A 25,885-nucleotide genomic window follows, 5' to 3' on the forward strand; every position below is an offset into this window, starting at 1 on the left:
AGGAAGCGTGTTCAACGCCTTCCTCTTCAGTTAAGGTCTGGGCGACCGCGTGTGGCACTGTGTTACCCACACAGGAAGCGTATCCGACGTCTTCCTCTTCAGTTAAGGTCTGGGCAACCGTGAGTGGAGCTCTGTTACCCACTCTGAACACGCTGTTCTCAGTGTTCATGACAGCTGCAGCTGTCTGCGGAACTAAGTTACCCGCCTGTGGACCTAAGTTACCCACTTGGCCAGCGCCCCTTCTGGGCGCGGCCACCATCAAAACATCCTCGGAGTCGTCATATATGTCGACGACTCCCAAGCATCTGCCAGATGCTTTGGTACCCTGGCAGCCCTTGCGGGCGCCCCGGGTCCTGACAGAGGTGGGAACATGACTCACCAATGCTCTGTCGGACTGCGCAGGGCGGCTGGCACCGATTCCCTTGCCTCGCCAGTCGATCCAGGGCTCGTGCTTCTCAAGCCAGGGCATGCCCAGGATCATATCATATGGACCCATATCGAGAACAGTGAGCTGTTCGAGGCTGTCAAAGTCTTCAAACTTGACGGCCAGAACAACTTGGACGTTGGGGACAGTGACGACCTTCCCGTCGGCCAGTCGCACTGACACCGTCCCGTTACCCTCGCTTTCCCTCAAAGCATCGGACAACTTGTTGCTGTTACGAGCAACCGTCTGGCGGCGTGCGAAATTCTTCGACGCCCCAGAGTCAATCAAGATTCTAAAGGGGTGATCGTACCCCCGTACACATCCGTGTACTACGAGCAACCCGCCGCTGCTCTTCGCCGATTCGAGAGTGCGAAGACTCTCAGGGGCTAAGTCCCCGTGGTACGCGCCACCCGCGCACCCATCACGAAGACTTAGTTCTTCCCCAGTAGGGCGCCCCGCCCCTACTGGTTCCCTGCGTTCCCCTGTCCCCGGGATCCTGGCTTCTGCCAGCGACCCTTGAGGACGGGCTTGGGGAAGGACCGTCTGCGGAGTCTTTCCGAGGGACAGTCGCGCTTGAAGTGGCCCATCTTCCCACAGCCGAAGCAGCGGATGTCACGCTGTTCGGCGGACCCGAGTTCCATGGGAACTGGTCCGTTGGGGCTTGTTCGACCGGGAGCCGACAAGGAACTCCCAGGCCACGCTGAGGCCGGCGTACGCGCCTGGCGATGGCTGTATTCTTCTTGAAGAGCCACTTGAATCGCCTCTTCAAGGGTGCTTGCCTGCACCCGGAACAGCTGAGTGCGTGCGGGGCCCACTCGAAGGCCGTCCATGAACACAGTCATCTTGATGTGTTCGTTAAATGGTTTTCCCACTAGGGACGCCGTGAGCTCCCGTATCTCTTGCACATACTCGTGCAGTTCGCGCCTTCCTTGTTTACACGCGAGTAAGCGCGAACGCTGGCGGTACTCGTAGTTCGCCGGGAGGAACGCGGCTCGGAGCTGTTGGCACAGCTGAGCCCAGGATGTGAAACATCCAGGGGATGTTGCTTCCCGTGTGTACACCCAACTCTTAGCACGGCCGCTAAGGTTGGAGAGTGCAAAAGCAGCACGCAGTTGCTCGGTCGAGATCAGAGCCGCGTCCATCGCGAGCTCTACTTCTCGGACCCAGACGTGAAGGTTCTCGCCTTCCTTCCCTTCATACGGCTTAACCTTCAGCCGTATTGGGCTTCGGGTGAGGCGGATTTGCTTCCGCCGCCGGAGCCTGCAGGTTCTCCCGCACATGCGCGATGAGGCCCTGCTCGTACGCGTCGAATGCATTGACGCGCTCGAGCTGCTCAGCCGGTGTTGACACCACCAGGCTATGCAGGGCCTCCATCCCGAAGATGCCTGCCATCTTCCGAACCGACTCGAACTAAGAGTCGTTCATATGGGAGAAGTCGTTCCTATCCATGGCAACGAACTTCGGAGAGGTTCAGGTAGTCTACCCGCGGTGGCGTGGATTGACTACGAGTGCTATCAAGTGTGACGGGGTCACGCAGCACCTTGCGCTAGAGGAAGTTATCTTCAGAGAGTATATAAACTCTCAGTGAACGGCAGTTCACAGGTCCCCTCTTTAATTAAAGAGAGCGAAGTGACCTAAATAAGGTAGATTGTAAACTGAGTATATTTATAGGTAGGTTAAGTTTGTGTTTAATACTATAAGTTACCTATAGAAATGCAATGTCGTTTGACCAATGGCTGGCTTTGAACGGCCTTTGTACCAAATATCCCGGAGTATGACGTGTCATACACCTGAAGTGTGAAGTGTCACACTTCATGTAGCCAGGGTACACTTAGGACTACGTACCCCGTTACAGCTTGACAGCTCTCACTCATAACTACCTTTGCTGTGCCGCGCACACATCGAGTGAGAGGCAGCAAGCACCAGAACTCCGTGGTCCTGTCGTGGTACTTTGCCCGGCACTCACGTGTCTTACATTCTATTCCTATTGCTCTACGCCAACTGTCCTACAGTCTGCGCTACCCTAACCTACGTAGTGATAGAAGGTCGGAGAGCCCGGTGACACGCCATGCGTCATCTCAGTAACATGTCGGTCTTCTCTCGTCTTCCCCTGTCTAGTCGTGGTAAATATCGTTGAATCCAGTCACCGCAGCAACTAAGCCACAACCAATTCAGCCTCACATATCGTATCCGACAGCTACCCCTATATATTCTTCCTATCCGAGATTGGGGGGGGGGGTAAGGATGTTGTCAAGTACGAACAGCTATGCATTAAGTATTTATATAAGATTTATATTTCACAATGTTTTTAAAGTCATACCCATGAGGGACACCAAAAATGCTGCACGCAAGCCAGCCATAATGGCCTCGCCCAAATAACAGCTACAGGTAAATTGACTCCTTCTCTCCTCGTTTCTGACTTTAGATCACCAAATGAGTACCATCTTAAGTTAATGACCTCTAGATAGTAATACTCATCGATTTTGGATCACAACGTAGTTCAATCTGGAGAGTTGCATGTTGCCTGTCAACGGGAGATCCAACCTGCTGAGCAAGAGGGTACCGGTATCACTACTAGAAATGCCACTCCAAAGAGGATTGTCTGTACGTGTATTTCGTTTGATGTCGTTCTAAAAAAACCTAATGACAAACAAAATCGTTTACATGTACAGTACTAACTTGCAGCCTTAGTTGAATGGGTACGCCTTTTCAATGTTATCTTGAAATTGTCCTTCGTTTATGGGCGCCCAAGACCAGAAGAATTTCGTATCCTCCAGCGCCTCCTGAGCTGCCGCAGTCATATTTTCCCACATTATCAAATCTTGGAACTCCCCCGCTTCCGTGGTAGCCGACAGATAATGCTGAGTTTGAATGAGCCAAGTGTACTTGATCTTAGCGCTAGAGCCGTCCATGTGCTTAGCTTTCGGAGGCTTGTACGTCTTGTAGCCAAGCAATTGCTGTACCGTCACAGCGAGCACCTCAGCACGCGTACCGAGACCGTCCAGCCACACAATGGCGTGCTCCCAGTCGTGGCGATGGCCCACCCACACCGGCGAAACCATGAATTCTCTGGGAAAGTACCACGCGTACATGATTGCTACGACGCCTTCGTATTCGGTCATACGGCCATAGACTTGCGAGCCTTGAGGGGATCCTTCGCACGACGTGAAAACTTTTGTGATTCCAAGACCAGCGTTGGTGTTACCGTCAGCGTCGACAGCCGGATACGGGTGACATCCGCTGCTGATGTGTAGCTGAGGCTTGAACTTTAGTGCGACCTTGTTCTCAGTCGTTGTTGGGAGAACCTCAGGGAATGGAACCACTTCGTCGTAGACTCGCTTCTCAGCTGGAACGGAGACCAAGCAGCTTAGAGCAATCGTGCAAAGGGCCAAGAGCTTCATTGTGGTTTATCTGTGAGCCAGGAGGTCGAAAGAGGAATGAAGACAGTTGAATTTAAATCACCGGCGCGCTACATGTACAGTACAGCATTTCTGGTCTCGACTTCACCACATGCAATTCGCAATTCTTAAAGATGAGAGCCTGCACTGAGATTCTCCTTGGGAAGGTGAATGATGAGCCACCCGTCCAATGTAAAATGAGCTGAGATCCAAAATGGTGTGCATTTTTTATTCGGAACTCTGTAGACACTTTTACGGAATGTGGATTCAGGTAAACATCGATTTCTAGTACAGTAGTTTGTAAGAAAAATACTTAGAAGTACAATTACCAATTTGTGGTTAAAATATATGTACTTAGTCATCTTATCGACAGCCACGCGATTAAAACGGTCCGATTCGATTCTCACGAATGGATATGCCATGGCGGTCCTATCGTCAACGCCCTGGTTTCGTGTACATGCCGGGTTGAGGCTTTCGTTTCGAGCTACTACACCATTAATACACCAAACCGCCCTCCGATCCGGAGTCCGGAGGGGTAAAAGTTGTGGTATTGATATGAGGCAAGAGCTCAGCGATGAAGTACCGCTATGTTCTCGCTGCACATGATCCTCTACAAATGTACACGAATCTCTAGGAAGCCTACCAGTATTTCAGCTCAGCAAGGAGCTAATTTGCTTGTCCAAAATTGTGAATACTATTTGTTTGCAACGCCAAGTCTTAATCAATTGACAAACCTTTTTCCGTAGTGTGGATTTTTTTACAAATTGGTGGAGAATAAGACCTACTCGTTTTGAATCAGCTATACCTACTCGTTAAATTTTGTTTTGAATCAATTATTGTTTTGGAAGGCATCCATATTAAACGGTTTAATCAGTTTAGTCGGACGGGGGCGCTGAAAAGTCCTCGAGCTCAAGGGGTTAAGCATCGTACTACTCGTAGTCGTAGCGCTTACCAGGAAAAGTCGACGAGAAAACTGAAAGGCGGGAAGCTGCTATTGGGCAACTGCTCCTTTAGATCACTGAGAAATTAACAAGTTCAAAAGTTTAGATTGTCGAGGTTTAAACTTACCGAGCTATCTGCACGATATCGATTTAAACCTCGAATCAATCGCTTGAACTGCACAACAACTCAAACGAGTTCGGCATGTCAACGTGTTCATATCCAACTTCAGGCGCATGCTCGTCGTCGTGAGATGTTTCCGAGTTGGCAAGAGTCAGTTCTGCCTCTAGGTTGTGATGTGAAGCCTGGAGCCGCCGCTTGGTTAGCGCCGCATACACGCGCTCAACAAACAATGCTCGCTCAGTCGCTCCGACTTGGGAGTTCATTCGCGCATTCCTCCGTTCCGAATGTTCCGAATGGAACCCAACACAGTTTTGCTTGCGAGCGCATTCGCTGCCTTGCGGACACTCAGCCACGCGGAACTTTGGGTTGAACCAGCAAACCTCAGCAATGGAATGCGACTTGACGCAGTTTGCGTTACTACACGCGTCCAGCTCTTCGCAGAGGAGCTTTTTATCTTTGACAAAACCTTTCGGAACGGGTCCCATGTTGTGGTCAAATACGCACTGCGCCAGATGCTCCTCGTCTGGAGGAATCGGGCACTTGAGTATCAACGCGAGTGGGTTGAATGCGAGCGCTTCCAGTCGAGAGTGCGACTTGGCGCATGCGTTATCATGGTCTTCGCTCATGCTGCACACTCGCGCTCTTGGCACCAGCTTCATGTGTTCAAGTACTTGTTCGTACTTAACACGCTCGGTCTCGGTCCGCTTCTTCAACTCTTCGTCGTTGTCGTCCGCGTCACCGGCGTCTTCGCTGAGTTCCCAGCTGGTTACGCTGTCGTCGTCCACATCTTTTAGACTCTGGAAGCTCGTACTCTTCGAGACCAGCTCGGAATACGCGCGCGAGATAAAGAAAACGGGCTCCGTGTTGCCCACCGTATCGTTCATCGTCGCGTCTCGTTTGTCATGATATTCGCTGTGATACAACGAGCAGGTTTCCATGCGCTTGCACGAGTCTCCTTGAGGACATTTATTGACGTGAAAGATCGGGAAGAACCAGCAGATTTCGACGACCGAGTGCGACTTGACACACGTCTCGTCCTTGCACTTGTCGAGTGACTCGCACAGCAGGTTTTTGGTCTTTAGAAACTCCTTCGGGACGGGTTTCTTGCCGTGGTAATACACACAGAGTCCGTTTTGATGCAGGAAATCGTCGCGATTGCTCTTGGGCGTGAGGCAGGGCAGCACCATCGCCAGCGGATTTAAAGATAAAGCTTCATAAAGGTCGTGAGACTCGTCACAGACGTCGCTATTGCCGCCTGGCTTGTAGTGCTCTTCGTTCGTGCAAAGTCGCGCCTTTGCCACCGTCTCCATGTGCGTGAGCACACGCGTGTATTTCTGTTGCTCCGAGCTCGAGATTTGGCTCTGCTCGCCTTGATTTGGTGTCGCTTTCGACACGATCTTCGTCTTCAGTGGAGAAGGCGATGGACCTTTTTTCAACGCCTTCAGCGTCCGAGTTAGAAACAGTATTGGCTCAGCAACACCCACGTACTCGTTCTTGTGTACACTGCGCTTGGTTTTATGAAATTCGCTGTGGAACGCACAGCAGTTTTTCTTCCACGGACACTCTCTGCCTTGCGAGCACGCTTCCGTCCTAAAACTCGGATTAAACCAGCAGACTTCGGCCAGAGAGTGCGATCGCAGACAGCCAAAGTCCTTGCACTCTGCTTTGGCCCAGCACAGGATCCGCTTCCCTGCTCGGAGTGTGGACTTTGACTTTAACTCGCCGTGGTTGAAGACGCACAGGTCGTTTTCATGCACAAAGTCATGCCACAAGCTCTTGGGGACTGGACAATTCAGCGTCACCGCTAGAGGGTTAAACGGTAGAGCCTGCAGGAGTCTGTGCGACTCGGCACAGTCGTCACGACGACACGAAGGGCATCGTCTACAAACGCGCGCTTTGGGCACCATCTCCATGTGCTTGAGCGTCGCTTGATACTTCGCTCGTGAGCTGTCTGCCAAGTGCTGTCTATAGTAAGCGGCGATAGGGCTCTGTCCGCCCTCTGGAGGTAATTTGGTAGATTCTAAATCTAGAAATGTTCTAGATTCCAGATCTACCATCGTTCTTAATTCCGTTCCAGTTTTCACCCACACGCAGAGCTCGTCTCGTTGCCAGGCTCTTTTTTCCTGTTTTCACCGTCTGACAGGCGTGAAGTACCACCGGCAGCGTCTCCGCCATTGCCCCCACTGCGCCACACAGCTCGACCTGCTGGCAGAAAGTCAGTTTGCCGCGATTGTGCGACGCGAAGTTGCCAGTATTTAGAAACACGAACAGCGCCGCCTTGAGTCTCTTGGTCGTCCCCTTCAATTCCTCGCCCTTGCTAGCTGAGAAGGAATCTCCGTCATCGACAGTATCCGAGTACATCATCTGCAGCTGTTCCAGAAACGGCTGCATGCGGCCCAGCACGAGATTGCCAAGCATCTTCTTGTCCTTCTTTCCTCCCGGGGAGGCTACGGGGATGGCGTGTTCGCCCAGTTCTCGGACGTTTAGAGCTTCCATATACAGAGGCAGTAGTTTGTTTAGAGTCGTGCGAGCGTCGTTGCCGTCTCCCGTTCGAATGTCAAATTGGAGCTCCGTTACTAAAGTTCTCGCTCTATTACGGGCTTCGTCCTCCCCCAGCCACTCGATTAGCCCTCGCTGCACTTCGTGGCGAGCGAACAGCTCGTCTATCATGGCGTGGAGGCCTGGCTTAGGCGGGGCGGCGCTGGTTTCATTCACCTGGGAGCATACCTGGTCCTGGAGTTTGTGCAACATGGCGGTGGACGCGTCCCGCAGCGAGTCCCCCAGCACACGGAGCTGGTCTGTTTGAGCCACTAGAAGCTTGGCGATCGCAGTGTCGAACTGCATGCGGATAACGGCGTCGGGGCCAGCCCCATGCTCGCCGGGGGACGGCGACGACAGCGTCATCGTCAATTGCACCTCGCAACTGTACTCTTTCCTGTGATATTTTTAGCATCTTAGTTACCGGTAAAACTAAAAAGCATTTATTTTGTGCGCCACATTTTCTATTGCTGATGTCGGAGAGGAAGCGTCGTCGCGTGGAAGAAGATGCTCGCCGTCTCGAGCTGTGTGCGGACGATCTCCGCGAGTTAGGCGCCTCCATCGGGTCTTGTCTGTTCCGCACTCCGTCGATTCACGTATCAGTACCTTTACAGGCCCCTAGCTCATCTTCTAAGCCTCGGAGGCCTGTCTCAAAGTCGCCATCCATTCCGTCCCGTTCGCTCTACTCGCTCGTCTCTAGTGCAGCCTACGCGGCGAAAGCGAACGTTTACGGCAATCAGGACACGTGGCCTACAAAACTTCATCGATTAGCTCTCGAAATTGACGAGAAGAACGGGTCGTCAGAGGCGATCGAGCGGTGCGACCGGCTTAAACGCCGTTTCGAGGCCCTGTCCGACACAGTTCGGCTGTGTCAGGAGAAGGCGAGAAAAACAGATGAACTGGCCTTACAGAGCCGACTGGAGACTCAACTTGCGCATGAGGAGACGGCGTGGGAGCAGCAGATGCAGACAATAGAGCAACGCGTAGCCGAGCGCGAGGTCGAACTCCAAGCTCTGAAGGAGGAGAACGAGGCGGACGAGGCCGAACAGGAAGAACGCAACGACTCAGAACAAGAACAAGACGACGAAGAAGAGGAACAAGAAGCGCAAGTGGAGATATCTGAGCTGCAAGAAGCTGTAGCTCTCCGCGCAGAGGAGAAGCGAGACATTGAGGCCGCTATCAGCTCACTACAGAGGAAGAAGACGCGACGCCAGGCGTTGCTTGCAGAAGAGAGGAAGAAGAGACAAACGAAGAGTGTGGACGTCGAAGCAGACGCCACTGCAACAGCTAGAGAGCAGGTGTTAAACGAGTTGAAAGACGAGAAGGATGCACTACAGAGAGAGATCATCGCAGCGGAAGAGACGGAGGAGAACTTGGACGAGAACGTTCGAGACTTGCCCATGCTGAAAGAAGAAGTAGCTGAGGCTAAGAAGGAGAGAGCCACGGTACAAGCTCACGTGGACTCGCTGAGACTGGAGCTGGCCAGACGGAAACGCAAGATGCGCCACATGGTGGACGTGCAGCTCTTGACCGCGAGAGACACCAACCCGCCCTCGTTACGAGAAGAAGCTGTGCTGCTGCATTTACTGTACGAACACGACGGCGAGATGGGAGTAAATGAACTCAAGCAGGAGGCCAGTACAGTCCTCAAAGACCACGGAAGACCGCACGGCAACGGTGTAGTCATACGCGCGCTGTACTCGCTGGTGGCGAACGGCGTCGTGCAGATCGACCGCTCGTACGGCAACGGTCTGGTCACGTCGCTTCTGGTGTAGATTGGCAACTTAAAGCAAGACGCAACATTCATTCCAGCAACTTACCCTCCTTTTGCTGCACCCTTACACGTCCATGTGGACTTCATCCAGCGCTTCTGGCTCCGGTAAAGTCTCATCGGGAAAGGCCTTGCGAATGAGCTCAACCGAAGCGAGAACTTGACCGTGTAGCGTCTCTTCGTCGTCCTCCAGTGAAACCCACAGAGAGCCACTTGGGCTTGGGCTGCTGTGGACGCTCGTTCTGCTTGAGTTCCTGAGACGTACACAGCGTCACGCTGTCATCACTGGTATCAGCACTCGACAGCTTGATGGCTGCTGTGCCAATGTACTCGCACGGATTCTCGTTCCCTCACGTGGATCAACACGGGAGGCGCGTACTGCAGATGCGGTAGATTCACGTCCATACAGAACGTTTGCGCCCACACTGGAGACGTGGAAGGTTCCTGTTGCTTGGCATCCTTCTCCAGCGTCTTGTGACAGCCATCCCAGCATTGAATCGTGGCACTCGCGACGATCGTCTTGGTGCTGTCGTGTAGCGACACCAAGTTCCTGGCTTCATACAGACGAACACGCACCTGATAGGGTTTGTGGCGATTCACGCAATCGATCATGGTCTTTTGGTCCCAGGATTGTGCTGTGGCTGCTTCGATGGAGCCAAAACCGAGACGTACCATCACCTTACCGGTAAATTCATCCCGTGGCTTGGCCTTGGCCACAGCGCGATCTCCAAGCAGAGGAATCCACTCCGTCTCGCGTTCAAACTGCGACATGAGCAGCTCTTTGGCACTGAAGCGTATGTAGCAGATGGCGACACGGTTGTCGTCGTCCTTCTCGCACAAGTACAAGAACACATGCGGGACCTGGTTGATATCCACGGGGAAGAGCATCTTGTCGCTCTCCTCCGTCTCGTTCCACTTGATACTCCCGTTCACTGCGCTCTTCCGCGTCGACGCGATCTGACGCAGACCACAGGACAAGACGAGCGACAGTTTCGGCTTCATATTGGCCACAGCAGACGGCAACCCAACGGCCTGGATAAAGTGAGCTCGCATGCGGTACACGCAGCTCTCCGGGAAGCTCTCAATGGGCAGCTTGGGGGCCAATCGCTTCTGGTGTTTGGCTTCGTAACAATCCGAAGACTTGGCTCGGATACGCAGCGTCATGAGCACACGTCCACGATACGCAGACGCCAGATTTTCATTCTCGTTCATGAGCTCCGCCGCCCGACTGTTGTTACTCGCTCCTTTGACGGGGGCGCCGTACAGATTGACCCAGAAGGGCCGCTTTTCGTGGATTTTGGCCACTGCTTCGACGTTCCGGAGCTCGAATCTCCCGACCACTTCGTCGCCGCCCACGGGATCCCAATCCATGACGTTGAAAATCGCATTGTGCGTCTCCTTCGTGTCGGGCAGATACAGCATCAAACTCTCGCGGAAGTTTGCGTTTAACTGGTCCCGTCGTCCATGTTTTGTACGCACACGTGTGCGTACAAACTCCTCTGGCTCGGACGCTAAAGCTGCAGCCACGTAGACGTCGATACCTCCTTTGCTGTGCTTGCGGTTCTCCCCCTTGTCGAACAGCAGCGAGTCCATCGGTGGCAAGTCTTCCACGCGGTGGATCGTTGCTACTGCGAAGTTCAGTCGCGTCGTTCCTGGTGCGGCGGGCGGGAGTGACGACGCGTCCACTTCCTCGTCGCTCTCGACATCCAGCACCTCGTCGTCCTCGTCGTTCAGCTCGTCGTCCGAATCGTACGGACCTGCAGGCGCACTCACGCGCATGGACTGCTTCAGTGACTGTAAAATGGACTTGTCCTTCTTCTTCTTGGCACTTTTCGTGATACTCTCAGCGTTGGGGTCGTACACCCACAGCAGTCGGAGCTTCAGCGTGCCTCGGTCTTTGTCCGGATGCAGTTTTCGATCCAAAAGAGTGACCGTCACTGTCTTCTCCTCATGGGGCTCCACCACATCGGCCAGCACCAATTGCGCTCGGCCCAAAAAGTCGTTAATCGTTCGATCTTCGTCTTCGGCCAGCAGCTCCAACGTCGTGTGTGCGTCACGCAGAAGGAAGGCAAAGCGCTCGTCCCAATGAGGCTTCAACGTCTTGGCCACGGTTTCCGTTTGATGACGTTGCCCCACGACCGACAACTTGACGAGCGGATCGCTGCTGTTGTTGCGGTCCATGGGCAGCAAATCTTTGCCCGAGTCGATCGTCACGTACAGCAAGTTGGGGCTCTCGGAGGCCACGGACTTGGCTTTGACTCGAGCTGCGGGTCTACTGAACGTCAAGTGGAGTTCTCCCTTGGCGTCGGTTCGCATTACATCCGGCACCTTGACGATACGGTACCAGTCGTCCATGGGCTCCGCGTCGCACGTAATCATGTCCAGCGGCACGTCCACGACGCCCAGGACGTCGTCTCGCTTAAGTCCGTCGAAGTCAAACACCATAAAGCGCAACGTCGTCGCTAAGCGCAGGTCGAAGCTGCGAGAGCCGAGAGTGAACGTCTCGTGCCATTCCGGACTCAGCGTGCGCTTGGCCACGCGCGTCTTGTGGGTTCCTGCAGCCGCCAGGGGGCTCCCCTTGGCGTCTAGTACCGATAGCTGCACGAACGGGTCGCTGGAGCCGTTCAGATCCCCCACGAGGAGGTCGCGGGCGCCCTCGACGCCCACAACAAGCTGCGTAGGTGATGTCGACATCTTGTTGTGAATGATCGCTATAGCGTGGGTACAGTTTGTTTGATTTACAGTCACGCAACATTCGGACGACAATGAAGATACGCGCGACTTTGCAGCTTCAACAACGCGATTATCAAATATTGGAAATATTAGAGAGGTTTCGTGTCAATCTTCACCTTCACTTTTCCTTCAGACTTGCGGTCAGATGTGAAGGTGACAACCAACCGTCTAACAGCCAATTATACCACAGCCGGAAAAATCCAAGCCATCCAGTCAAATTTCAGCTGACAGTGGCAATGTAATTTACCCAGGACGAAGCTCTCCGGAGACTATGCGCTCACTTCTTCGGGCCATTTGAAGGACGCAGACACGACACTTCTGCGTTTGTTGCAAGCAAATTGTTGCAGCTTCTTGTGAAAATGCTGACGTATTCGGAGGCAGGGCTGTCTTTGGTGACCCCGTCTATTCTGTTAGCGACTTTGTCGCCACGCGCTTCAAGGACGCCGTATTGTCAGCTCACGCAAGGATTTTCAACCGTGAGATGAGTGCTGTTCTAACCGCACTTTGGAGTCATGAAACGTCTCTGGGCTTTTATCCATTTCAAGGAGGACTTCAAGATGCGTCTGAGTCCTGTAGGTAAATTGGTACGAGTTGCTATACTATTACCAAACTGCCATTGCTGCTATTATAAGGGTAGCCAGATCAGTCAGTTCTTCGGTGTAGCACCTCCAGCACTGGAGGAATACAAAAAAACGTCAATTTAAGATTTTATGAGCTAACCGAAGTTCAATTTACTGCTGTATGTTAGCTAGATGCTCCAGCATCAACATGAAACGCTTCTCGTGAGCGCGCCTATCGTCGCGCTCTCGCTCCCACTGCTCTCGACGCATCGTATGCTCCTGTTCATTTTTAGCCTTAAAAATCTCAGCAAGTTTTGTCAAAATTGCTGTTTCGGGAGGGGCTGTCGGATGAACCATCATCATTTTCGTTCCATGGCCGTTTAAGTCACTCGACAGTCATACGGCAAATGGCTTCACTGGCGCTCTCGCTGGTTGCATTTTCCTCCTCTTTTTTCGTTTTGTTCGCCACTTTCTCCGCCTTGCACTTATCCATCAGTAAAATGAGTTCATCCATCTTATTAGCGGCATCTAGCACACAAGTAAATTGCAAGGAACTTCTGTAGGTAGGCAAACAAAAAGATCTACTTACTGATAAGCGTGTTGATGCGATTTTGAGCAATTTGTTACGGTAGGGTTTTTGCGTGTAAAGCTAGGTGAAGCAACCAGTGCCTCAGCAAGCTTCTCCCACTGCTCCATGACCTTGCCGTGCTCCTGTCGGTATGGGTGGTCCGCAATTGTCTGCTTCAAAAGCATGACATCTTCAGCTTCGCTGAATTTCTTGCGCTTGGTTGGTTCTGTCATTAATAAAGCAAAAGTGAAAGGGTTAGCGGAAGTAGAGGCAGTGTGCCAGTGGGTGGCCGTGATACAAAGTCATTACATCTGCAGCTTTCAAGGTGTAGAATAGGGCAACTTCATGTTTTAAATATCTTTTGGGGGTAAAGGTGATGAGAATGGCCAACGAAAACTCTCTATTCGCTATATTTGATTTCTCCGCCAAGTTGTTGGGCACAAATATACAGACGACCACGGAAAAATACCGGGTACGCCAGCACTGACCAGTATCCTCCATAGTGTACAGGTACTAGAATCTAGTCTAGATGCTACGGAATAATACGTCATAGTTTTGATTGGAAATAATGGCCACGGGAGATTTGCAATTTTCAAAGAAGGAACGTATTTTTACACAGAAAGACTACAATGATTATCATTCCAGCAGTCGGCTTTTGAGAGGAAGGCACGGCTCCTCAGTAGTCTTAGGATGATAATAACGGCGCTCCGAGGAGGAGGAGGTTGGGGGTCCACTGCCTGTTCTGCAAAACAAATTTTGTGGACTATCGAACGAGCATTCTGAGGAGTGAAAGACTTGAAGGGTCTATCCGACGTAGCGCTTTAAAGCTGGAGTAAGATTTTTCTGGACGATTGATTCTACCATCTACAAACTCTGCTTGCATCACGCGATCGGTTCCAGATGCTACTTGGTTAATCTTCGTGCTCCGATGATGGCCTTTTAAGCAATGATACAAAATCCTGATAGTGGCGAGTTCTTCACCAAAAGTACTTTTGAATAAGATGAATCAGTATTTCAAAACACAAAAAAATCGATCGAGAATGCATCTATCGAGTATAGCTATCAAACAACTCTAGTAAAACTACTCTGATCTCGTAACGATGCCGGGTATGATTCTGGCTATGAAAGTCAGAGAATAATTGATTGCTTCACTGTCTTCACTGTCAAGGATACTATCGGACTCGTTATCGTTTTCGGTCCTGATTGGTGGGTGACTGCGCAGCAATCGTTTGTCGCTAACACCGGACCAGCGTCGCAGCAGCCGACGTGTGAGTCCCATTAAATGGCCTCATCGTGGAGACAGGAGGGCTCGCTTCGTTCGCCATTGTAATTTCAATGTCTAGGAGAGCAATCATCATTGCAGTGGCCAGGCCACACGTCACGCGCATGACACAGATTTGTTCTGGGTTTGTATGCTTGAGGGCCTGAGGTTTTAAAAGAAATAGGCAGCCTGAAAGCTTTCGGTCGGTAACCAATCATACGTCAAGAAATATTCGAGTATTAAGGTAGCCAATGGCCTGACCATTAACATCCAGGCGGTATCCTGGACTTTTGAAGCAATCCTAGGAAATTTTGCGGAGAAAACGTCAGCATTGGTAAAATGCTGACTCACAGAAGTACTATTTTATCTATGGTGATCAGTATTTGCTGGATTTTGAAGTCGGAGTTGCCAGTGCACAGAGGCAAAGTGAATATCATGTTAGTAAATTCAACCAGACCAAGCCGTGGGAAAAGTGGCTTTTTCTTGCAAATCGCCAAATACCGTAGCCTAAAATTAAAAATGGTGTGTCTCCACACAGCCTTAAATTAGATCTCACAAGAACGGGCCATTTGCACGATGGTTGGTAAAACTGGTAACTTGGCCGGGAAATGGTGTAGAACAGCACACAGTCATTCAAACCATTGATTGAAAAGCTCGCCATTGAAGTTGCCGTGGTAATCGGCGTCACTGGCCTTGTAGTGAGATGGCCAAACCTCGAGAGAGTCGGGGACCCACTCTGCATGCAACTTTCCGCTCTTCGTGTACACTGCACCAGCACCGACAATGCAATATCGCTGACCCTTGCCGCTTGTTGTATATCGAGGAAAGTTCTTGAGCAACCACGTCGATCTCGCAACATGATTTACGTTGCAATAGCTCTCATCTAAGTAAATTTCTGGAAGCTTAGGATATCTTCGTGTGTTTAAGATTAAAACCTTTTTTGCAAGTAGACACTCCTAAAAGAAATGTTACCTTCCGTGTCCGCCCGTGGGTCACGCGAGCGTCCCCAAATATAACTTACATCCATTCGTTAAAGTTTATCTCGCATTGTACGCAGCGGGATAAATTTACCTGTCTTCTTTTTTACCTCTGCTACCAAGATATTTCACTTAAAACTACCATAAGAGGGTATGCAATCTCTAAATTTATTCCTAAATCATTTTAAAGTTTACAAATAAAAAGTCCTGTTAAAAAGACGTCTTTTTTACCATTTAACTTAACCACGGTTTTCGTTGTGGCGATGATGCAATCTGATGCATGAATCTGACTAGAGTAAAGTAAGAAATACCGTTCTTTGTAAAAGGGCGATATTTTCGCCCTTTTGCCACGATAGGGTCAAAATTAAAATGCTCGATTACCCCTACTGATACCGGATTTACGTCTCACCAGACGGGCGCCGGGGTACGCCAGGTAGCTCAGCTATCGAAGGCCTTGACATATCGGCTCGTGTTGTTTCTCATATTTCGCACCATCAGATTGTGCTCAAAAACAATAGCTGATCTGTAAAGCTGGAGTCACTCTCTAAAGAAGCCGATTTCTTTGAATATTAGCTATGAGTCTGAATCCAAACTAAAAAACGAGTCCTTGTTGAAACCAGCACAAAAAACAATCTTGAACAGTCGCAAGATGACTTAATTCCAGTCACAGATATTTAGCTCTAAAAATCTGTTGATCCATCTACCCTAATCCACACAACAGGCATTCAGATTTGGATATCAGGTACCACAGAATTTGGTATTTAGTAGGTTTAGGGACAACATGTCATTCAGTATTCCCGCAACAGATTATTTAAATCTTTAAGTTGCAGCCACTCCAACCGGAGCTCTTGCATCCGGCACTGGGGGGTCCCGTCGACTTCAAACCGCCATCGTTTCGCCTATGTCGATCATTGCAGCAGACGTACTGTACTAGCAAGTTTCCTAAAAAAACAAATTACGTACTGTCTTCGGTTCAATTCAAATAAAATTGTGGTCATCGCAGCTTCTTCATTTTACAGTGGCATCACCTGTTTGCATTTGAGACCCCTTAAAACAAACTGATGCTAGTTACCATTTGTTGAAGTGCGATTTCCGCGCGACATTAAAAAGCCGGACGCCTCCTCGATATAATGAGGGTCCTAAAAAAATGTCATTAAGCTGTTTTTGAGAAAAGCGACTCTGAAAAAGTTGCCTCGGACTTGCTGAAAAATTTTCAAAACTTTTTATTGGCCAGCTTAATGCAAAATTTCAAGTGGGACCGATTGGTGCCATTTAAAGCGCTCAATTTGCTGTCCTTCTGTGTTAAATTTGGTACTAGAGTTTTGAATTTTCAAAATCGGACGTATATTTTGTTTTTGGACATTTTTGGCAACTATAATCATTTTAAGCTACGCTTGAAAATCGTACTCGTGTTCTACAGTAGACAAAGATTATCCCGTTTCTTTGCGGGCGTTTCTTGGTGCGCGACACCGACTTCCCGTCAGCAATCTAGCTACCAGCCGGGACAGCTCTCTGGTCATATCCTCCATCCGTTTGTAAGACCTCTTCGGCAGTCTCCGTCACTCCGTCAGTCTCATATGCACGTTTTGCTGCTGCGGCGGCACCTTCGCGCTCTCTCTTCTTCTTTTTGAACGCAGTCTGACGATCTTTTTTAATCTGCTTTGCTCTGCGCGTGTCTTTATCGTTCGGCGGGTCGTACAATGGGTCATTTTGGAACTTTTCAGGAACAAATGGGCGGAACTTACTGTGGATCTTCTCGGAATTCGGAGAAGGGTTTGGCAAAATCTCTATGTGCACTGTTAGTAGGACGTGTACGCGGGTAGCGTCCGTAGTAATACCGTCGTACTCGCGGCGAGGATCCTGGGCCACTACAGCTGAGTTCGGACTGTTACGGCATGCTCTGCTTCTTCTCCCCACTTGTCATTTGCGATAGCGAACACAGGAACTGCTCCAACTCTATGGCCTTCCCCTCCAAGCACTTCTTGTCACAGGGGCCTCTCGAATAAGACGCGTGACGATCTCACGAAGATCTCCGTCATTCAAATTGATGCTACTAGCCATTGTACTGGAATCCCCGTCAATTTCTCTGTCGCTTGTTAAGATCTCGCTACCGCACGAGCATTCATCCTCCGAGTCTGGACCCCACTCGCCATCTTCACTGGCGTCTTTGCTTCTGCCGCTAGTGTCACTGTGCTCTTCGTCGCGAGCTACTACAGTGTCATTCTCTGAGGTCGTGGCGGTGTCTGAGAGCTCCTCCATTGCGGCCGCTTTCCATTGATACACCTCCTCTAAATTTAGAGATTTGACAAAATTCCCTCTCCTGCGAAAATCACTTAAGTGCGAAAACGAAGGGCCAGATGTAAAATTGATTATTTCAAAAACTCAAAAATGTTAGCTAGCATCGTCTCAAATAAATTGTATTCTGCAGCGGTTTTAATACTGTATTAATAGTTTGTCCCGAGTGCGTTAGATCGACGCACGAACGATTCTTACCAGATAATCATGAGATGCCGCCAACTCGAGCGAAGATTTAATAGTCCACCAACCAGTGCTATCACGCACGCCATCAGCTTCAAAGACCAAATTGTGTACAGCAGTGGGAGGTACGGCAAATCCAAGATCCCACGATATCAATAGTGAAAACTACTGTAGAGGTCGAAGATGCACTTAATCATAAGAAAAACTAAACGAAAAGGTAATTTCCGGTCCAACGACGACTCATGTCCATCCCGGATCGTATCCAAGTCCGCCTACGCTGCCCAAGCGCGGTAAACGATGCGACTGCCGAACTTCTCGCCCTTGGGTAGCAGCATCTGGTTGCGCCATTTGGGCGTGTTGATAGCGTTCACGAAGCGACCAGGCTCGACGGCGAAGCCCGAACGGGAGCCACGTGCGGGCTGTCCCGCAACGGCCGGCACGTCGTTCCAGAAGCCCGTGTAGAACTGGAAAGCGGGCTCTGTGCTTAGCACTTGAAGGTGGATCCTAGTGTCCGGGTGGTCGGCTGTAACAAGCAACTGGAGCGGCAGCTTTCGCGTGTCGAGCGGGATGCTCTTGGAGTCCTGGTTCATGAGGAAACAGTGGTCCACATTGGGCTCCTTGACCCCGAGTGTGAACGCCTGATTGGCTTTAATTCCCGGGAAGGTCTCGACCTCCCCAGTGGGAATATTTCCCTCGTCTGGCACCAAATATTGGTCCGAGGCCAGCGTCACCTCGGTACCGTCGATAGTTTCACGACCCGAGAGGTTAAAGTAGCTGTGGTTTGTGATGTTAATGGCCGTCTCCTTGACGTCTTCGGGACCGACAAGTTCCGCTTCGTATTCGATCTCGAGTTCCACGAGTTCCTTGTCGTTCTCGGTCCTACTGGTCCTTTGTGTGTATGTGACTGTGAGCTCGACAGTTCCGGGGAATCCCGAGTCTCCGTCGGGACTCACGAGTTTGTACTGCATTGCGTCTTTGCCCTCGTGATTCTTGACAGCTGTGGGGCCCTCGAAAGGTTTGAGTCCCCACGTGTTGCCACCATGGAGCGAGTTGACGCCGTCGTTGGCAATCAGGTCGTACGACTTGTCGTTGAGCTCCACTTTGGCGCCTGAGACGCGGTTGGCGACACGACCCACGGTCTCTCCGAAGTGGGGACCGCAGTGCTCGACGTAGAGCTCGGGGGTGGGGAAGCCCAGCACGATGTTGCGGCCACCGACGACGATCTCGTTGATCGTGGCTCCTTGGTTCAGGAACTTGACGGACATGACTGAGGTTTGCTTGAGACCTTGCTCGGTAAATGTGGAATGGGAATAAATAGCGGCGATTGTGCCGTTGGGGGTCAAGTGCGTGGCATAGATTCGTAGTGGTTGAAGGCTGCTGCTTGGTCTGAGGCGACTGTGCAGCGTTGAAGAACCTGTCAGATTGAATATCTAAGCAACACAAAAAAGCCTTGCTTTAATTAAAATAGTATTTAGTTCATGTGGCGTACATGATGGTCGCGTGGTCCACATCTGAATATTTTCAAGTAGTTCTGTCTGATTAAAGACACAAGTGACGTTTAAACAGTTTATTTGGTTCTACCGGTGTGAAAACTGCCCTTCGTTTTGCTAACTTGATTTAGTTGAGGTAGCAAAAATGCTCATCCTTCCAATGGGTCTTCTATTCGGCATCTTACAAAGTAAAGAGCTCTTTTGGGTACACTGTACCGTGTCTAATGCACCGTTTAAACACCAGTTTAGACAGTCTTTTGAGGTGTTTATACGCTCAGACGTATAAACACCCACTGCCACCACTGCATCAGCGGGTTGACGACACCAACTGTAGCGCCGACAACTGAGCCTCCAACGCATTCGGCGGGCGGATGTTCAATCGTTTCAACTGTGTTTCTGTGCCTATACGAAAGAGAGAAGCTGGATACAAAATCTCGCAGGACTTCCGGATAAAGGCGCAGGCAACGCTGCGTTGTTCGGTGGGATTTCGTTCAATGGAGTTGCCGGTTCTCAAATGCGCTCAGTAAAAGAAACAACGAGCGATAAACACCATCAACTTTCGAGGTAGGACTGCTGTTTGACTTAATACCGCTACTAACGTTCACATGACGAAAAGGGGACATGCTAGCACTCAATTCATAGCTTTTTAACGATAAATCACTGGTTCGATCACTAAAAAAAACTAAACCAAATAAATGTCCGTCATTTACTAGGCGTAGTAGGCATTGCCAACCTTCGTGAGGAAGTTGCCATCCTTCATGGGGACGTTTGCGTCGCCGAAGTCGGTATTCTCCAGCGCCGTTCGTGCTGCATCCGTGAGTTGGTCCCACATGATCAGATTTTGGGTTTCTCCAGCATCCGTCGTGCTGTCCAACGCGTGGTTGATGACTAGCCAGCTGGACGAATAGTCCACTTTGGTACTGTAGCCGTCGATCGTGTTGGATTCGGGCGGATGGTAGATGTTGTAGCCACTGTGAGCAGACGGTGACACGGCAATGACCGACGGACTGTTGAGCTTGATATCGTCGACCCAGACGACCACGTGCTCCCAGTCGTGACGGTGCCCCAGCCCCGTGAGCGGTGAGTCCTTAGGGAAATACCACGAGTACATGATGGCGAACACGCCGTTGTACGTGGCGACTCGGCCGTAGATCTGACTGCCGTATCCGGAACCTTTGCACCCTGCACTGGAGGATCCCGTAGGGTTTAGACCGCCGCTGGTGTTGCCGTCTGCATCCACTGCAGGGTACGGGTGGCAGCCGTTCGAGATGTGGATCTGGGGCTTGAACTTGATACCAGCCTTCTGCTCTGTTGTAGTGGTGGTTGTGGGTTGGGCGAACGGGATGACTGCATCGTGTGAAATCACATCGGCATGCGCGACAGTAAGAGCTGCTGCGGCCGATGCGAAGAGCTGAAGGATGTTCATGTCGGTGGAGAGTCTCGAGGACTTGGAGGCGAGTTGCAGAGTGACTATTTGACTTTCATTTCGCTAGTCAAACGATATCGAAGGAGTGTTATTACAGTAGTCTGAGAGTGGCTCGAGAAAGATTCAAGCGTGACCCTGTCATGACATCTTAATGTTCGTCTGATTGGATACACGTTGCCGTGGCAAGATAGGACTTGAACGTCAGTAATATGCCAATAGTTGGTACAGTTTGCTCTCTCATGCTTGTTTTATTATCCGTCAGTCAAATGTAGGTACACTTCCGATTTAAACTTAAACAATGATTTGGCGTCGGCTAATTGTTCTGTTATTGGGGCGAAGCCCCCTCTATAATCATGCAACTAGTATTTACTTGTGCTCTTACCCTTTTTACAGTACTAGCCGAGCGCCGCCGCTACGCGGCGGTAATTTAGGTTTTACTCTAGATTTTTGCCTTCCCGCCTTCGCTTCGCTTTGGCGGGATAATTAGTCCAAATCCTCATGTGCCTAAATCGACTTCTTTAATTTCATAAATCTGCGTTTCTTTTGCTACAAATTGCTGAGCTCCCAGTAAGCCGTGTAAATATTTCTACCGGTACAAAAGACTGAGACCCTAGCATCATACTTACCATGCTCATAAACGATTACGCTAGTGATCTTGGCAAAGTCTCTTTGTTGTTGTTGGCGATCACTGTACCTTAATCTTCCACCCAGAAGCACCTGCACTTCAGTCTAAAAACGCTAAATAATATATTTAGTTTAGCGTCGTGATCGATTTCACGGGCCGTTTCTGAAACCTAGATTGCATCAATGCAAAGAATATCTGTCCAGCTTGCATCAAATACCCGCTTGTACTGCCTGGTTAAGCTTGTAATAAACTGCCTATTAACCACTTCGCAAACCAAACTCGCTACTTTGAAAGAAAATTAAAAGTGTTACAGTTTGAATATTTAATAAAAATATTCAAGCTGTAGCATTTTTTTATGCCTTGAAGTGTGTTCATTTTGTGCTGATTCAGAATTAGTCATTAGACACTCCAATCTGTGCCTGTTATGGTTATAGCCTTTGAATATAACCATGCGTCGCAAGACGCCTTGCTGTTGTTGTTGTTGACGGCGGTATTTTTATTTGATACTTAATTGATGATTCCAAAATATTAGGCTCTAAGTTGATTAACGTTTCTTTACGGGCCTACTTATAATAACCATAATTTACACCTCTCATGTTGTGTTGTTATCTTACCGCTGCATGTAAAACCTTATTCTACGCCTTGTCGGCAACGCGTCTGCCTATTAAGAAGTATCAGAATTTTGTTGTCTACATAAACGCTTAGGAAACAATACAGTAGTAATTGTCATCAGCACATATTACTTCTTTTCCACGTCAATCTAAGCTATCTATCTTTGTGGATCTAGTGACAACGTTTATAAGCACAGCTTTGTTCTTACGGCAAGCCCACACGACCGGCTACTGCTGTACATGTAACATGTACGATTTAGCAATACCAGAAACCCACTCAGATAGCTTATTATTAATAATGCTAATATCTTTACAATAAAAAAATTGAAATTATCATTTTAGTCAGTGTAACTCGCAGATCCTACTGAGTACAGAGTATTTAGTATACTTAAACCATGTCCTCGGAAACACGCATGCTTACGTGTACGCTACGCACCCTGCCCTCCGTTTAGTACTCAAATATCAATGCATTATGAAAAAGTATAAAATATTAAAACGATGCCGCCTTCGGATAATGTCTTAGCTTTGTGCAAATCCCCATATGTTAGCTGGGAAACACATGCATTTATTGATGTCAACTACACATTCTAGTTTTAACCAATTGAAGCCACCTTCGCTGCGCTCGGCAGCCAGTAGGAATATTTAAATTATTTTATCCAATGATTTGTCCGGAAAAGCGTGACAGGCACGACAATTTAGTGTGACGGACAGACAGGTTGCTGCAGTAGATGTTTAAGACTAGCGCTCTGGGCGCCCGCTCCGCGGACGCTAGGGCATGGTTGGTTGGTGTAGAGAGGGCCGACTACCTCCGCTGCGCTGCGGTGGGTTTAGAATTTCTACTCAAAGCGAAGCAACATATAGTACATGTATACTGTGATCTACGTATATTATGCTCCAAAACAGCACCGCACACAGTATCCTTAGTGCTCACGTGTTATTGTAGACATGACCAGGATTTAACGTGATCTGCAAGAAGAGCACCGTCTTACCCGGGAAGTTTTTGTCTATAATCTCGTTTGAGCGCTGCTCTCAAAATGACACGAATCGGAGGCGCGCGTGGTTGCAAAGCTAATATATGCTGTACGGAAGACGGGTCAGTATCAATGATGCTACGAAATATACGTTGATCGGTGAGGAATCCCAGTGTAGCTAGAGTAAGTACGCCTACTCAAACGTATTTTACCCATCTGCACGTCATCGCCGTGAGTCAGTCGACACATATCATCGATTGCGACGGTCGAATAGAGAAATGTTAATCAGCTCCTCGCGCGAAGTATCTTTTAGGATAGGTAGTATATGCCGATGGTCGCCACAAACATCAATATTATGCTTTGAAATTATTCTGCTGAGCTGTTTGTGATGTTACTGAAGGGTATTTCCACTATCTTCCGCATGAATTTATCTTACTTGCATAGCTGACGTACTTTCTGACTTATTGGCATAGCTACTGACTGACAAAGTGGCGTAAATTCTTTCTGACTGACATTATACTGGGTCTGATATATACGGCAAACATACGAAGATATATGGCTGTAGGCAGAGTATCAGATCGTAGTGATGCTTAGACTTGATTTGAATAATAGTTCGTGTACATTAGATGGAGTACTTTCGCTGCCTACTTATCCGCTCGGCGTGCTATTTGATGTGTCCGTGCATATAGCGCGAGGTCGTTAATGAGTGTATTTGCCACGCGCTCAAGATACTTAACCTATGCATGGGGTCCCTGTTTTCTTATCGGTACTTTTGCATCGTGGTGCTAGCTTTCTGCGCCTACGCTTCTGATGGATCAGTCTATATGCCCAAGCGCGCCACTTACTGGACGTAGGTCATAACCGCGGTGATATAGGCAAGCTGACCGCGCGTATGTAGGTAGTAGTCAACGCGAAATATGCGCGCGGCGGGTACATCTTATAATCATTCGCGACTCAACCGGACTCTCGTCTCGACCATTATACACAGGAAACTAAAATACAGTACTGCGTACAGGCACATCGACTTGCGACGACACCTGTATGGTCAACACTACCATAAACGTGCTTGTGTCCATGTAGACAGCAGCATATTCATCGCGCATAGTGCTCACTCAATACTGAAGCTTACATTCGTGAGCGCATATTAGTGAAATATAAACTGTGAGGGTTGGTGGTACAGATAGCATGGGTTTGCGTGTGCCAAGTGAGCAAGTGTATTTTTATCTACGGTAACGCGTATGCAGATAGGAATGGCCAGCTTGCAAGGGTACGCAGTAGATACCATGCGCTAATTATTACATGAAACGCGCTACGCTCTGTAGGTGCATCAACACAATTGGCAGCATCATAGACAGTTTTCCGTCTAATCGGCTCCAAGGCTCGCACTGTAGCCAATATACTAAATACAAAGATAGGTAGAAACATGGAGGCCATAAAGGGTATATTTACCAATTACTTGCTCTTCTGCTGCTTCTTTTGCTCGATGTACTTGGCGTTTCGGCGGTCAGCTTGCGAGGGCGGCTGCGCCTCTTTTTTCTTCTTGGGGTACCAGTCAGGACCCATCGCCTTCTTGACGTTTGACAGGCTTTCCTGGCGGCGCACTTCGGCCGATCCAGGTGGGGAAGCTTTTCTCCCAGAGCTTAACCGCTTCTGGGCCGCTCTCGCAGGCAATACAGCGCCGCACGATGTCCCGTCCGCTGATTGTACGGAATGCGTAGCCGTACTGCAGCTTCCCGCAGCAGACGCAGCGCTCTCGGGAATCCGTCGTAGACCGCTGCGGGTTCAGCAGAAGCGGGTCAATCTTCGCCTCGCATTGCTTGCACGTAGGGCCCACCATTTTGCAAACTGTGAGTAAGTTAGCAACATATATTGTTTTAACCAATTACTTGCGTCCAAATATTAGCCAATAGCTTGGAAATATAAGGCTGGTATTTATTATTTAGAAACATATTAAAAAGTTGATACTAACGTTTTGGCTTTGCTATAATATATTATTATCAGATTTCCAAACAAAAACATACTTTACATGCAATTTAAATTGCCTAAGACAATTATCTATCGTGCGCGCATGCATCTGTCGGGTGTGGTGCACGGGAGCAGATAGCGAAATGCCCGTGCAGCTGCGCGCCTTCATTGCACGGTGGCAGTGGTGAGTTCCAGGTAAAGTACAAAATATATATATTCGCAAAGTCGCTACAAAAAGCGCTGGTCGTGAAGTCTACTTTAATATTAAAAATACTATCGTCTCTACTTTAGAAAATGTGTGGAAAATAGCATCGCCGAGCTCTTACAAATGCGGCCTGTGAAGCTTATATTAAGCATATTAGTACTATTAATATCGTCATTACTTTGAAAAGTGTGTGGAAAATAACATCCCAGAGCTCTTACAAAATACTGGTCTGTGAAGTCTACATTAATAATGATAAATATCTCTATTTGAGAAGTGTGCATCTCGAGAAGAAAATAAAGTGGTTACTGTGCCCGATTTGCAGTACATACGACAGGTTTTGCGCAATAATCAAGTATCTGCTGGCTGTTTGCAGCCAATCGATGCGTTTCGTGCTCGGCAGAAATGTTTACCTTACGTCCAATCGCGAGGGCGAGAGGCGGTCTGATCGTGCGACAGATCCAGTCAGTGTCGCAGGTCAGCAGGTATTGACCAATCAGGGCGCGAGTTAATTGCGTCACGCTTTTGGATATATTTGTAATTTTGGCATAGTTAGGTCGAGTCAGAAAGGTAGGCGCGGTCGGTACGATGGAAAAAACTCTATTGGAAAGGCCGAGTGTAGCCATGCGAAAAGGCAGGAAAAAGCAGCAAGAAAGGAACCGGACGGACTTATTGACAGACGGACGGACAGACACGCTGCAAGGTTAGGGAGCGGGAAATAAGTTTGAAAATAGGTTAGGGTTACAATTTATCATTGCGCTTCCGGGGGCCAATATATCGCAATTTTACTTCTGTTTACGAACCAGGATGGAGGAAGAGCTATAA

At 49.3% G+C, this 25,885-nt stretch overlaps 6 protein-coding genes across 6 annotated transcripts; 1 reads left to right on the forward strand and 5 right to left on the reverse strand.

The window, feature by feature from the left end:
- Window positions 1-3,111: 3,111 nt before the first annotated feature.
- On the reverse strand, window positions 3,112-3,825 carry PITG_23094 (NPP1-like protein; the record flags this gene model as incomplete). The annotated part of the gene is made up of 1 exon (XM_002897250.1): window positions 3,112-3,825. One exon carries the CDS (start codon window positions 3,823-3,825, stop codon window positions 3,112-3,114), a length of 714 nt encoding a protein of 237 aa, XP_002897296.1.
- Window positions 3,826-4,925: 1,100 nt separating this feature from the next.
- Window positions 4,926-7,635, reverse strand: PITG_16862 (uncharacterized protein; the record flags this gene model as incomplete). Its single annotated transcript, XM_002897251.1, has 2 exons — window positions 4,926-6,835; window positions 6,969-7,635. The coding sequence occupies 2 exons, from the start codon at window positions 7,633-7,635 to the stop codon at window positions 4,926-4,928; spliced, it is 2,577 nt and encodes an 858-aa protein (XP_002897297.1).
- Window positions 7,636-7,895: 260 nt separating this feature from the next.
- PITG_16863 (uncharacterized protein) lies at window positions 7,896-9,197 on the forward strand (the record flags this gene model as incomplete). The annotated part of the gene is made up of 1 exon (XM_002897252.1): window positions 7,896-9,197. The coding sequence occupies one exon, from the start codon at window positions 7,896-7,898 to the stop codon at window positions 9,195-9,197; it is 1,302 nt and encodes a 433-aa protein (XP_002897298.1).
- Window positions 9,198-9,223: 26 nt separating this feature from the next.
- Window positions 9,224-11,887, reverse strand: PITG_16864 (uncharacterized protein; the record flags this gene model as incomplete). Its single annotated transcript, XM_002897253.1, has 1 exon — window positions 9,224-11,887. One exon carries the CDS (start codon window positions 11,885-11,887, stop codon window positions 9,485-9,487), a length of 2,403 nt encoding a protein of 800 aa, XP_002897299.1.
- A 5,836-nt stretch (window positions 11,888-17,723) lies between these two features.
- On the reverse strand, window positions 17,724-19,152 carry PITG_16865 (aldose 1-epimerase, putative; the record flags this gene model as incomplete). The annotated part of the gene is made up of 1 exon (XM_002897254.1): window positions 17,724-19,152. One exon carries the CDS (start codon window positions 19,033-19,035, stop codon window positions 18,043-18,045), a length of 993 nt encoding a protein of 330 aa, XP_002897300.1.
- A 719-nt stretch (window positions 19,153-19,871) lies between these two features.
- PITG_16866 (NPP1-like protein) lies at window positions 19,872-20,717 on the reverse strand (the record flags this gene model as incomplete). The annotated part of the gene is made up of 1 exon (XM_002897255.1): window positions 19,872-20,717. One exon carries the CDS (start codon window positions 20,684-20,686, stop codon window positions 19,970-19,972), a length of 717 nt encoding a protein of 238 aa, XP_002897301.1.
- Between the last annotated feature and the right edge of the window lie 5,168 nt (window positions 20,718-25,885).

This window comes from Phytophthora infestans, genomic scaffold (assembly GCF_000142945.1).
Source record: "Phytophthora infestans T30-4 supercont1.46 genomic scaffold, whole genome shotgun sequence".
NCBI lineage: Eukaryota > Oomycota > Peronosporomycetes > Peronosporales > Peronosporaceae > Phytophthora > Phytophthora infestans.